General features: G+C 42.0%; 1 protein-coding gene across 1 annotated transcript; it reads right to left on the bottom strand.

Moving 5' to 3' along the window:
- Positions 1–43: 43 nt before the first annotated feature.
- On the bottom strand, positions 44–11,818 carry PODNL1 (podocan like 1; the record flags this gene model as incomplete). Its single annotated transcript, XM_088138469.1, has 11 exons — positions 44–856; positions 1,993–2,161; positions 2,468–2,616; positions 3,026–3,683; positions 3,832–3,947; positions 4,733–4,889; positions 5,384–5,493; positions 8,770–8,834; positions 9,459–9,552; positions 9,723–9,980; positions 11,738–11,818. Coding segments are annotated over 10 exons (1,839 nt in total), but the record flags the coding sequence as incomplete, so codon positions are not given.
- Between the last annotated feature and the right edge of the window lie 818 nt (positions 11,819–12,636).

Here is a 12,636-nt window from a genome sequence, read left to right as displayed (position 1 = left end):
TTTATGTGTCTGCTCAATGGCAAGATGTGATTCTTACGGAGTCTTGCAAGTAATACCATGTATTTTATCACTTTAGGTTTCCTTTTTCAGCATCTACAAAAAAGGTACCATCTCTGTATAAAAATGGTTTAATCTGCTAAGCTAACACAAGTTTAGCTTATGTAGTCTGGAAATCTGAAGGTCATTTGATATTAAAATAATTTAGTTTCTATGGCTTCATCCTTGATGCAGGCATATGATGCCTTTGATCTTAGTTAAAGCTATATTTTCTATGGAAAAATACAAGTTTTATTATGACTAGTCCTGTGATGATGGACCCTTGCTTCTTTTGAATGTTGTCCCAATTTTGTTCAAACATTTGTAAATTTGGGAAATGTAAACATGGCTTGTAATTCTGTGTGATGGTCAACAGTCTAGCTGTCATTCCCATCATTTTCTCCTTTGCAAAAAGATTGAATGGGATTTGACACATGGGGAAGAAAACTTTTGCATCTGCAACTTCCTAGCTCTCTACAGCAGCTCTGTTATCAGATTGGAAGCACACATACAAGAAGTGATGCAGAAGAGCGAACTGAGAGGAAGTGCTCCACTGAGTATTTTATGTCCTAGGCAACGTTGCAAGTGGGGACACCTAGCTTCATCTGGGTATGACTACCACTTTTTGCCTTAATTTCCCTGTTAAACTAAGCATTGTTGCTAAGTTTCGCTCCCAAGAAAAGCAGCTTGCTGCACTGGCTTTGTTGTAGGTGGCTGGCTGGCTGAGTTCTCCAGAAGGTGAGAGGCAGGCTGGCTGAGGCCATGTTCATCAAGAGGCCTAAGGAAGCAGCATGGTGCAAAGAGAATTCAGAATGGTAATCTGGAGAAGAAAGAGGTTCAGTCAGCTGGGCTTGATATCCAGAAAGATTGACTATAATTATACTTGTAACATGGGATCTTCTGCATGTACAGAAGAAGCATTGACAGCAATACTACACACTTAGGTTGGCCTGAATTGTTGAATGTCTGGGAAGAGACTAGGATGGGAAGGGAAAGCTCAAGGTGATAGAAATTGCTACACACACCTACTTGAGTAATGAGATCCTCAAGCAGGGAATTATCCACCCGGGATTAATCTTTGGTATCTTTTTAGTGCTAGGTGAAGACATTAAAAAATTCACTGCAGCTTCTGTGGATGTTCAGTTTACTACAGCCTCATTCTGTTATACTGTATAAATGCTTATGAAACACTGGACCTTTCCCCCACTCTCAGCCATTTTGGAAGCTATACTAAAAAGCAATGTACAAATGCTTTAAGTCAACCACCAACCTATCTCCAATTGGGTTGTATCATCTTAAATTGCACGTGGCATTCACATGATAGTATTATTCATACAAGAGAGCCAGTTTGGTGCAGTGGTTAAGGCACCAGGCTAGAAATCGAGAGACTGAGTTCTAGTCCCACCTTAGGCACAAAGCCAACTGGGTGACCTTGGGCCAGTCCCTCTCAGCCCTAAGAAGGAGGCAAGGGCAAACCACTTTCGAAATCTTGCCAAGAAAACTGCAGGGACTTTCCAGGCAGTCACTAGGAGTCAACACTGACTTGAAGGCACCTCCCCAATTATTCATACATACGCATTTCCTTTAAGGCAACTACCATATTAGGGAACAGCAATGTCTTTCTTATACTTGCTGTATGATAGTGAAAGCTGCTTTTTATGTTCACATAAATCTCACTCAACCTTAACTCTCGAGTCCAACTTTCAAGCATACATTCATTGTCCCAGAGATAATTCTCTTATGTCTTTACCATTTTTCTGTGTAAACTCTTGCAATATTTCAGCTCTTCTATAATTCAAAACTACAGGGAATCTGTTATCAGTGAGTTATAACTTTTTGTTTTAAGATTTTTTTGATCATTAAGTCACTTCTCAGAAATTTCTAATTCCAACAGAGCTGAATGGATAAGTGAATGCAAACTTGTAAGGTAGGCCCATGGGGAGCTTTAAATCTAACCTGTTCTAGGCTGCCTTCCTAGGTGCCCATTTGAGTATGGACCCAGCGTCCAGTTTGCAGAAGAGAGATGTTGATAGGCTCTGGGTTGCCTGTCAGGTCTACTACTTCCAGGAATTTCAGGTCTGCAAATGCCATTTCTGACACATTGGCTGCCAACAAGCGATTGGATCTACAAAACAAGGAGGGCAGAATAATATCACAAGAAGAAATGGGCCCTGACATTTTTGGTTCTTAAAGATTTTGCAGAGGATTTTGCAGAAGTTTGGAGGGAATTCCAAAGGAGGCTTAATTCCTATTTATATTTAAAATACAGACAATTTGTTTTGTTTGAAATTGTTTTAAAGAGAAAGAGCTATACACACATTTACACCCCCAAACCCACAGACCCATAATATTTTATGAGCAGTAAACATATAATACTCAGACTATAATTATCTATCCATTCTCCTGTATAAGGCAGCTAGGTGGGCTTTACCTGAGAGTGATGACCCGTATGTTGTGTGTTGTGAGGAAGGTCTCGGCCATAATGACAGCAATTCTGTTGTGTTGCAAGTACAGATATTCCAGTGATTCTGGAAGGTCTGGTGGAACGTATGACAACTCATTGAAGCTCAGATCCAGGAGCTGGGAAAGCAAAACCCAGGAAATTGTAAGAATTGGCAATAAGCTATCCTCCTCCATTAATTTACCTAATCTGTAATTTGTGGAAGCATTTATAATGCCCTGTGTAAAGCAGCTCTTCCTTTTGTCTGTCCTGAGCCCATAACAATATAACTTTACTAAATGAACTAAATGTTATGAAAGGAGGATATGCATTTGCAAATTCAAATTTAACTTTGCATGCACATGTCTACATTTGTTTCAGTTTGATTTTGGATGTCAGTTCCCAATTTTTTGCTTCGGCCACACTTTATTTACACCATAGAAGTTTATTCTGAAAAGCTCTACCATATTGCTATCTTAAACTTAGCTTTTTTAGCCACAAGAATACACATTGTGCAGTGAACCTCCCTCCCTATCCTTCTTGCCTCACCTTGAGGCTGTGCAGCTCATGCCAAGTGCCTGGAGAGATACTGCTGATCTGCAGGCGGTTGTGTGCCAGGTGCAGCTCTTTAAGCATGGTGAGGTTGACTAACCGTTCTGGAGAAAGAGCATTGAGCTGGTTCTTCTGAAGATTGAGGACTTGAAGACTGGTGGGCAACCCAGCAGGGAGAAGTGTGAGCATGTTGCCAGAGATATCCAGAGTTTCTAGGCGCCTAAGCTTGCGGAAGGCCAGGCGGTGGATGTGGGCACTATAAAGCCGATTGTAACTCAGATTGAGCTCAGTCAAAGCATAAGTGGCCACAAAGTCATTCAAGCCAATGCGTGCAATCTGGTTGTGCAGCAGCATCAAAGATCGGACACGGCGGGGAAGTCCAGATGGGATTCCATCTAGCTGATTATTGTACAGATGGAGCGTATGCAGGGAGCGCAAGTGGGCAAAGGCCTCTGGGTGCACCCCTGAAGTTGTCAAAGCATTGCTTTGCAACAGGAGATACTGCAGGCCCCGCACACGGCTAAGGCGTTCAGGCGGTAGTCCCTTCAAGCAGTTTCGGCCCAAATGTAGTATTACTACGTTGGCAGGAAGACCAGCAGGCACCTCTGTCAAGTTGTTGTTGGAAAGATCCAGATATTCAAGGCTCTTCAGCTTGCTATAGAGATACAGGATGCCCAATAAAAAGCCTAGAATGTCTTCCAACACCCCCCACCCCAGCAAGTTGTCTACCCAGAATCCAGAAACCCTGACTTCAAACTTTACTGCTCTTTGCCACAGCCAGTCCTACTTTTTATTATTCTTACCTGAAGGTGGAGTGGCCCAGGCCCTCACTGGATAGATTATTGTTCTGCAGGTAAAGCTCCCGGAGGCGCCCTTGGCTGTTCAAGGCCCCTTTAGGGATACGAGAAATGTGATTATTCTGTAAAAGGAAGCCTTGTGGTCAAGGAGATGCCCCACTTTCATTCCCCCAACAATCTAGAGAGGGGTCACAGATCAGAATGGCCAAAAAGCTCTTGTAGCATTGCCATCATGCAGAAGCTGAATGAACAGGAACTTAAGGAACATACATAGCTGGAATGTGGTGACTAACCACAAATCTGGCAGCTTTCTCAGAATCTCCTTGGCTTTTCAGGCCAGTTTCTATTAAATACAGAAATCAAGTGGTAACCTATTTCCAGGACTGACTCCAGCTCCACAGAAGAGCCTATATGCTTGAACATATTTGCTCATAATTAAGACTTAGTGAATGTGAAGAATGTACGCGTTTTTCATACTTAGGCGTTTTCCTATAGTCAAGTAATATAGTTTATCTAGGTACAGACATGGAAAGTGTATTTGGCATTCTGAAGTGATACATTTCAAGAGCAGCTTCCATGATTCTATAGATTCTATAGGTTAGCCCATAACTGTGTTTCTTAAAAAGAGTTAGCTCTGACTGTCAGTTAACATTTCTATTTAGCACAGGAGACAAGGAATTCACAGCATACAAAGGATTGAGAGCGTATGTGTTATGCCACTTTCGGGTGCTTTCCAATCTGTTCCAGGCGCTCCACTGTGGAAGCTGGGCTTGTACAATTGAGAAACTGAGTTGAGCACACAAGATTGCATTCTTTCTGCTAACTCCACTCCCGCTTAGAGCTTTCCAGTTCATATTGTTCCAGCCAATCTTTTTTTCTATCCTGACAGGATATTGCAACTACAAACCTGCAAATGGAGGCGAACAACACCACGGGGCAAATTCTGGGGCACGTAGGTAAGCCGATTGCTGGAAAGGATCAGGGTGCTGACAGCATCCGAGCCATTGAAGGCATCAAAGGACAGACCTGTGTTGTTCAAGTGATTGTTGTGTAGATAAACAGACCTGTGTGGAGAAAAAAAAATGCAAACGACACATTGTAAGTGGCCTAGACCAGTATCACAGAGTCCTAGAGATATGTCGGCACCAAACTATCTTGATGGGATAGAAGTAAAAGATTGGGCTTTCAGGGCATATTCTCCTCCTCTGACTACTCCACTTTCCAGACAAGCAACAATGGCCAATCAGGAGCCCAGGGACTACATACAACCCTTCCCTATTTGTCCTGGGTTCTGCCATGCTTTCAGGGTTTCTCTGTGTGCCTCTCTTGGATGAAGAATTTCAGCCTTTCCTGCTTATTAATTAATTCAAGTCAGGCCTTCTGCTGCTTCCTGAACAGAGGGTGTGACTTCCAGGTGCCTTAGCTTTTCATAAAATCGGTATTCTTTTCACCCAGGGTGCCATTCTTGTTATGTAGTTTTACACGAAGTTGGCCAGCACCTTATAGTGCTGGCTTTACTTCTACTGAAATGTGGGATTTTTTTCTAGTCCAGCTTTACCTGAGACCAGGCTTATGCCCAAAGGTGAGTGGATAGATGCATGTCAGGTGGTTGGCAGCAAGGTCCACAATGCGTAGAGTGTGTGGCAGGAACTGTGGTGCCACTGACAGCTGGAAAAGAAATGTGAAAGTATGTATCGAAGGAGGTTTGTCTCATTTTATGCATATAACTGGAACATGGAAAGTGGGAAGGGTGAACCAGGAGAAACCCAAAATTGTAATAACAGAAATAATCTGTACTAAATTGAATGCTTTAGGAATATGAACTTAGGTGGACTGGGATCGTGGAAGCATGATTCAGGACATGAAAGCGTATGAAGGAATAAAGTGGCCACAATATTCAAAAAGAACTTTGCTAAGCAAGTGTTCACCTACAATCCAATAAATAACAGGATGGCATCTTTTAAAATAGTGGACATTCTATGAACATCAGTGCTGTATAACCAAATGCACTTACTACAGATATAGTGGTGAAAGACACTGAAAAAGCCCATGGCAAATTGCGAGAGGTGCTGAATACAATATCAAGATAGATGTTGTACTACTAATGGGTGATTGGAATTGAAAAGTTGGAAGAAACGAGAAGCCTAGAATTAGAGGAAAAATTGGAATAGGTAAACACAACAATGCAGAAACTAGGTTAAATAGATTTTGTGAAGAGAATTCTCTGTTTATTGCCAACCCTTGCTTCAAGCAAGATAAACACAAGAACAAAATCGACCATATAACAGGAAATATATGGAGAAATATAATCCAGTCCAGGATCAGGTTATGCATAGATAATAAATTATTGGTGTCAATATATGGATTAAACTTTGAAAATTAAACAGGCTAGGTATAGCAGCAAGATTTGAACTGGTGGACACATTATGTGAATGAGCTTATAAAGAGCTAGGAGATCACTGAGCAAACAAACAGTGAGAACTAACAAGTGTCTGTCAGGGCAGTTTAAGGGGGAGTCACTAACAAATTGTAATTTAAATCAAGAGTCAAGTACTTAGCTAAAGTGGGAGCCTAAAAAAAGAGAAGATGAAATAAAAGCCTTTCTACTGGTAGTACTCTAAGAAGAAAAAGTGAAAATGAACAGAGAGGAGTCTGCAACTATGACCTGCAATACTTGTAGCAAGTTGTCTTGCCTAGAAACAACTGGGGATAAATTTGCAACAAAAATACAAGCACATGTCAAAGACCTGAGGCCACACTTCAGCAGATGAGAGAGGTGAGGCTTTATCAAATAGAGAAGACTTTACAACAGAAATGCACAGTGGGAGCAACCTTCATATGAAGACAAAGATAGAAACAAGGGCAGGGGACAACAGTTTCAGTTAGAAGCAAAAGAATTAGAAGATAGCCTACATTTCTGGAAGTCAGGAACAGTTTTGGGGCCCTGGAAGATGAAACAGTTCTCAGCAAACTTTTCCTTCAAAGGATGGAGGAAAGCACAAGCTATCCGTGACTTGTAGGGAAGGCTCAATTGAGGAAGTAGGTGTTGCAGATGCACTGAGCTAAAGTGACCATGTAAATGGTGGAGTTTTTGATTTTAAGAGAAACTAAAACTCAGCATAGTCGAACACATATCTTGGACTTCAAAAAAGCAAATTTTAATAAACTCAGAGCAAATGCAAGCAGGAGAAACTACTGGGAAAAACAGCTTAAGAAGGGTAGGGATTCCTCAAGCAGGAGATACCAAAAACACAACTACAAACAAATCCAATGATGTGGGAAAATAGTTAGGCTTCAGAAAAGGCAGAAAGACACCAGATAGCTAATATTAAAAGGGTAATGGAGAGAGCAAGAGAATATAAGAGGGATATTTGCCTTTTCTTTATTGATGACAAGCCTTTGATTATATATCATGAATATGAAATGTATTAAAGGTAATAGACATGTCAGAACATCTAATTACTTTTCTGAGGAACCTTTACAATGAATAAGCTTATTTTACTTTAAGAGTGCTGAATTCCATCTATCTACCTTCCTTTCTTCCTTTTGTATTTTTATTCTTTTTTTTTTTTTTGCAGAGAGCCGTTAGGGTATTATCACTGTTCTATAACCTGCTTCTTCTTGTATACTGGCTGTAAATTAAGTAACAAAGAACTATTGCAAGAAATTATGAAGTTACCCTCAGTGGTATTAGATGAGAGATACAGTAGGACTCCATGCAGGCATATTCTTACCAAAGCCTAACAAAAACCCAATCTCTAATGAGGGCTATCTGTTTCCTACTCCCAGGTCAGAACCCTACTGTCACCAATAGAGTTGCTGAGTTTCTATTTGCTATAATTTTTATAAGAAGACATAAGGTGTCCTAATCTTGGAATCATGATTTTTATTTTATTTTATTATTCCTATTTTACTCTGTTCCTAATTTATGATTCATTCTCCCATTCTCTGGCTTTCAAATCCTAATTCTGTAGGTTTTAAACTACTTTTCTACTTGTATTTTGCTTCTGAATTTGTTTTTTTTGTTTTTTTACTTTGCTGGTCATTAACCTAATTAAATAGATTTGGATGGTAAAGCCATGATTTTAGGACAAAGCAAGTCAAAGCATGTAAGGGAGAGAATATTAACCTGGGTTTAATACCCGGCTTGAGATTTGGGTTAGGAGAGGACAATATCATGAAAGGGTTAGAAAAAGGGTTGAGCAAATAGTCAATCTGAAAATTAAAGATAATTTAATGGGATTTTCTACAAGAATAGTTTTTCTGAATTCCTTCAGCAATTTGAACATCCAAATAAATTAAACAATAAACACATTTCAGAAATCCAAATCAGAAGGGAGGAGTCTCATCCTAGTATTAATCAGGTCTGTCCCTGCTTAACACTTTTTTTTGGATCAGCCAAGGAAGTTACATATTTGTGAGAAAAAAAAATTGAATCAAGATTGATGCTTAGTGGCTACAAAGACGCATCCATGCAGTTTTCTTGGCAATAATATGGAAGCAGTTTGCTGCTGCCTTCATCTAGGATTTTTTTTTTTTTAACTTCTCAGTCTAGACTACAGTCCTGGTATTCCTTGCTGGCCTCCCATCCAAGTACTAACCAGGTCAAACCTTGCTTACTTTTCTAAGCCAGCCAAGTTCGGCCAGGTGAGGGAAAGTAATGGTCATGGATACTACCCTGAGCCTTTTGAAAGAAAAGTGGGCAAAAAATATAATAATAAATTAATCATCAATTTATTTCTTTTAAATTATCATAGTTTTTATCCATTAACCATTTGATTTTTATATAGAAATCTCACTGCCTCATTTTTTCATCTTGCGGCTCTTTAATTTAACATTTTCCATCTTCCTTGCTGCTATTTGTGTTTTTCTGTGTTTGTGCATGTACAAACCCACATCACTACACTTGTATGCTCTGCACTTACTAATCCTAAACATGCTCACCTTGTTGTTGGCCAGGTAGATGTACTGAAGTGACTGCAGGGACTCAAAGGCTTCATCCGGGAGACCTTTAAAATAGGACAGACTAGAATAAGGTCTGTATCTGGGATCCTTGCTAAATTGTTGTGTCAGTCAGACTTCTTACCCATGCAAGACCTCTTGGTATTCACTCATCCACTCAGTATTTACATCATGAGCTCATCCCATGCTCAGAAAGCAAGGAAGACTGATTTGCAGTCTCCTGCTGATACAGCCAGCTCTGACTGGGACCAAGCTGCTATTTATCAGCCCTTCCACACAGAGCAACCATTACTCCTGCAAAATGTATTTATTTTCTATCCTACCTTTTACATAGGAGCTCAAAGCAATATATGTAAGTGCTCCTATTTTTCCCCACAACCACCCTGTGAGATGAGGTTGGGCTGAGAGGGAGTGACTGGTCCAAAGTCACCCAGTGAGCTTCCATGACTGAGGGTGGACTGGCCTTCTCAGTGCCAGTTCAACTTTTTAACCCTTTATTCAATAGAAGAAGGGGAAGTGATACTTTACTTTTGAATGAGCCCTTTCACCCACCAACCCATCTACTCTTAGAGAATAATGATCTTGGGACAATTAGGGGTCAACTACTGTTTGTGTACATTAAAGGGAAGGGCCTCCAGAAACACAGGGAATACCAGGGAATGTTTGCTTACCATCAGAGGTGATCAGATTGTCATGGAGATTGAGGGTTCGCAGGCTGGTTAATCGGGATAGTTCATGATAGGGCAGCTCTTGCAGTTGGTTATTCTGCAGAAGGAAAACCAGCACTGGATAAGATGGGTAGCAAGGCATCCATACCACCACTGAATGGGTGTCTTCCTTCTCTGAACATCTGCAGTTTCTGAGAACTATTATTTTACCCCACAATGCAAAGCTCATTATCTGCCCCAGTACTGTAGGTCTCAGGGTACCATCACCTGCAATGAAAGATGCTGGATGTCTGCAGAGATATTGCTGGGGAAAATGTGTAGGTCAAGGCCACCACAATCCACTGTCTCCTCTGTTGGGCAGGTGCATTTGGCTGGGCAACCAGGCACATTCTGGGCAGAGTCCCCAGAGGGCTGGGATGTTGACAGTGGCAGGTCATCATCTTCATCCTCATCCTCCTCATGGTTTTTCAGCAGAAAGCTGTAAGGAATGCTTGCCAGAAGTAGTAGAAGATGACCACTGCACAGCTGCTGGGGCAGAGGAGGGGGCTAATCAATGGTGCTCTGTATAACATCATAACATGATTTTCTTTCAATGCTTCTCCTGTCTGCTCCATTGGGTAGGCCAGGAAGCCCCCCCTCCCCCTCTCCCCTCCCAAGTCCACTGGGAATGCAGACAGAGTTCTTTCATACTATTGAAATGCCTTACTAATTGAAATTGGGGTAGCTGAAAGGCACAAGGGTGTTTGTCTCTCTCAGGGGGTATTAAGCAAATGATTTTTTTTTTTAATAGAAGAAGACAGAAATATTACATGCAGGATAGGGAAAACAGAGGCCTGCACTAAATGTTTGGGCAGAGTTCATGCATACATGGAACAGTGTGAGAAGTGTTGGGAGTGGGCTTATAAAAGATTGTCATTAACATGGTGTGGAGAAAAGCTTTATTGACTAATTATTGGGGGAGGAGAAGCAAATGCAAATACATTAAGCCTTACAAGGATGAATTTCAAGCAAAACCTAAAAGCAGAAAAAGTGCAACAGAGAGATCATCTACAGTACTGCATTTGTAAAGGTGTAAATGAGAGAGCGAGGGAGCAGAAACTATGTTGATAGTGCAGTTGATAGTTGATAGTGCAAGAGTGCAGGAGTTAATAGTTGATAGTGCAAGAGACAAATATGTTCTGGGGACTATATAACCTTGCTGAAAGCAGGAACCGATCAAAATTACCCATTTAGATATCTCTTTCTTGAGCAAAAGTAATGCAAGATAGTAGCCCTGGCCCTGTCTGCTTTTTGTTTCAAGTTTTTTTTTGGGGGGGGGGAGTTCTTCCAATGCCTTTTAACATCTTTGTTTACCTATAATTCCATAGATAGAGTCTCTTCCAGATTGTGTTACAGAAATAGAATAAAATAAATTATAAATGTACAAAAGAAAATATTCAAGATACCTGTAGAATATTCAAGATACCCGTAGAATTTCTGCCTGATACAGCTATTAGATAATAATAAACACTGCAAAGTGCTTTCATACTAGTAAGAGCAATCCCCTGTTTATTCTCTCCACATCCTCAAATCACACCTAAACACCTGACACTCCTTAATTCAAAATAGCCTGTTTCCCGATGTAACAATTTCGAACATAGATTATTCCCACTTTATCAGTCGATATGCATAATAGGAAACGGGAAATCCGTGACTTTAAACTTTGAACAAGAATCGTTATAAAATGTAACTCATACGAATTAAAAGAGCTTAACCTCGTATGCGCTCTAACGCAACGGAGGTAACACATCTGAATTAAGGAGCCTAACTAGCCGCATCTCCGCCCTCCCATTCAAGCATTTATGACCTGTCTGTGGACCTCCTTCCTCCAGTTCAGCGGCGGAACGCACACCGCGCCAGCCTCCGCTACGGCTCCGGGTCGGTGCCGTCCAAAGCCCGCTCCGCCCCGCCCCGCCCCTACAGGCGTCTCTGCTGTGCAGCTCCCGGGCGCCTGGCTCCAGGGTACCACGCGGTAAGAAACCTCCCGGGCCACGTTCGTGCTTGCTCACCATCGCCCTGCTTGGCCGAAGCCGTCTCTCCTCGGAAGGATGCCACGGATCTCTAATGGAATCTAGACCTGCGCAGGGCGGTACCTCTTCCCCCCTGGGCCCTGCGCGATCGCCTTCCTTCTCTTTCCGAAGCCAAGCTCTTTTGCCTACAGGCGGCTTTCGGAGGAGCCCCAAGAGCGCACGAAAGAAACCCTCCTCCCCTTTCTTCCCCTAAGGCACGTAGGACGGACGGACCTGCTCCCGCCGTGCTGCTGCCACTTCGGCGGGGGGACGGGGAGGGTGAGAGAGAAGAATGGTATGTTTCTTTCTCTTTGTTTTTCATCCGATCAAAGTCAAGAAGGAGGGGCTGTTATTGCATAATGCTCACTTAGCCAAGGGACGCTGGGGGACTGCCAGCCAGCCGCTACTCTCCGGGAGCCGATCAGCTGCGATTTGCCTGCCTGCCCCGCGCTGTTTGTTTTCCCTGGTGCGGTGGAAAGTTTCTGCCGCGGCCACAAAACCTCCAAGACTTCAGTTCTTCCTCTGGATAGCTACACCTTTGCTTTCTCCATACCACACTTCTCTGTCAGACCTTGCAACCCTCTTCAAGCCAGTAGCAGAGAACAGTTTGTTCTGATCTGAATTACCATAGTGTATCATAGTGAATATTCAAGACCTCTGAGCCTGTGCCAAGTGGCCACCACATGCTGTCAAAAAAAGCACGGCTGAGTTGTCACTATACAAGCTGCCTTGAGACAGAAAAGCAAGGCAGGTTTTTTTGGTGACAATACGCAAGTGGTTTGCTCTTGCCTTCCAAGGTATTTTCTGACTTGCTAGTCTAGCCTGTTGTTATTCAGATGCTCAATCATTTCAAGACTTTATCATCTCCCATCCAATGAATAACCGCACCCAACCCTGCTTAGCTCCCAAGCCCAGACAAGATCAGCCAGATGCTATTATCTGCTAGGACCTGAAAGAACAGTTTCAACAATCATAACTTCTACTGTGAAAATGCTAAGGTAAATATTGTAATGAAGTTAATGACATATAAGATGGCAATTATACTAGCACTGCATACATTTTTGTACGGATCCTCCTTCCAGAAGCACTTAAAAGATCTCTATGGAAGTACAGACATCTCCTTGGACCCTGAC

The sequence above is a fragment of the Python bivittatus genome, unplaced genomic scaffold (genome assembly GCF_059951505.1).
Source record: "Python bivittatus isolate LINGU-HERP-01145 unplaced genomic scaffold, Pbiv_v1 ctg000220_np1212, whole genome shotgun sequence".
Classification (NCBI taxonomy): Eukaryota; Metazoa; Chordata; class Lepidosauria; order Squamata; family Pythonidae; genus Python; species Python bivittatus.
The sequence above is the reverse complement of the archived record's forward strand: the minus strand, read 5'-3'. Positions and strand labels throughout refer to the sequence as shown.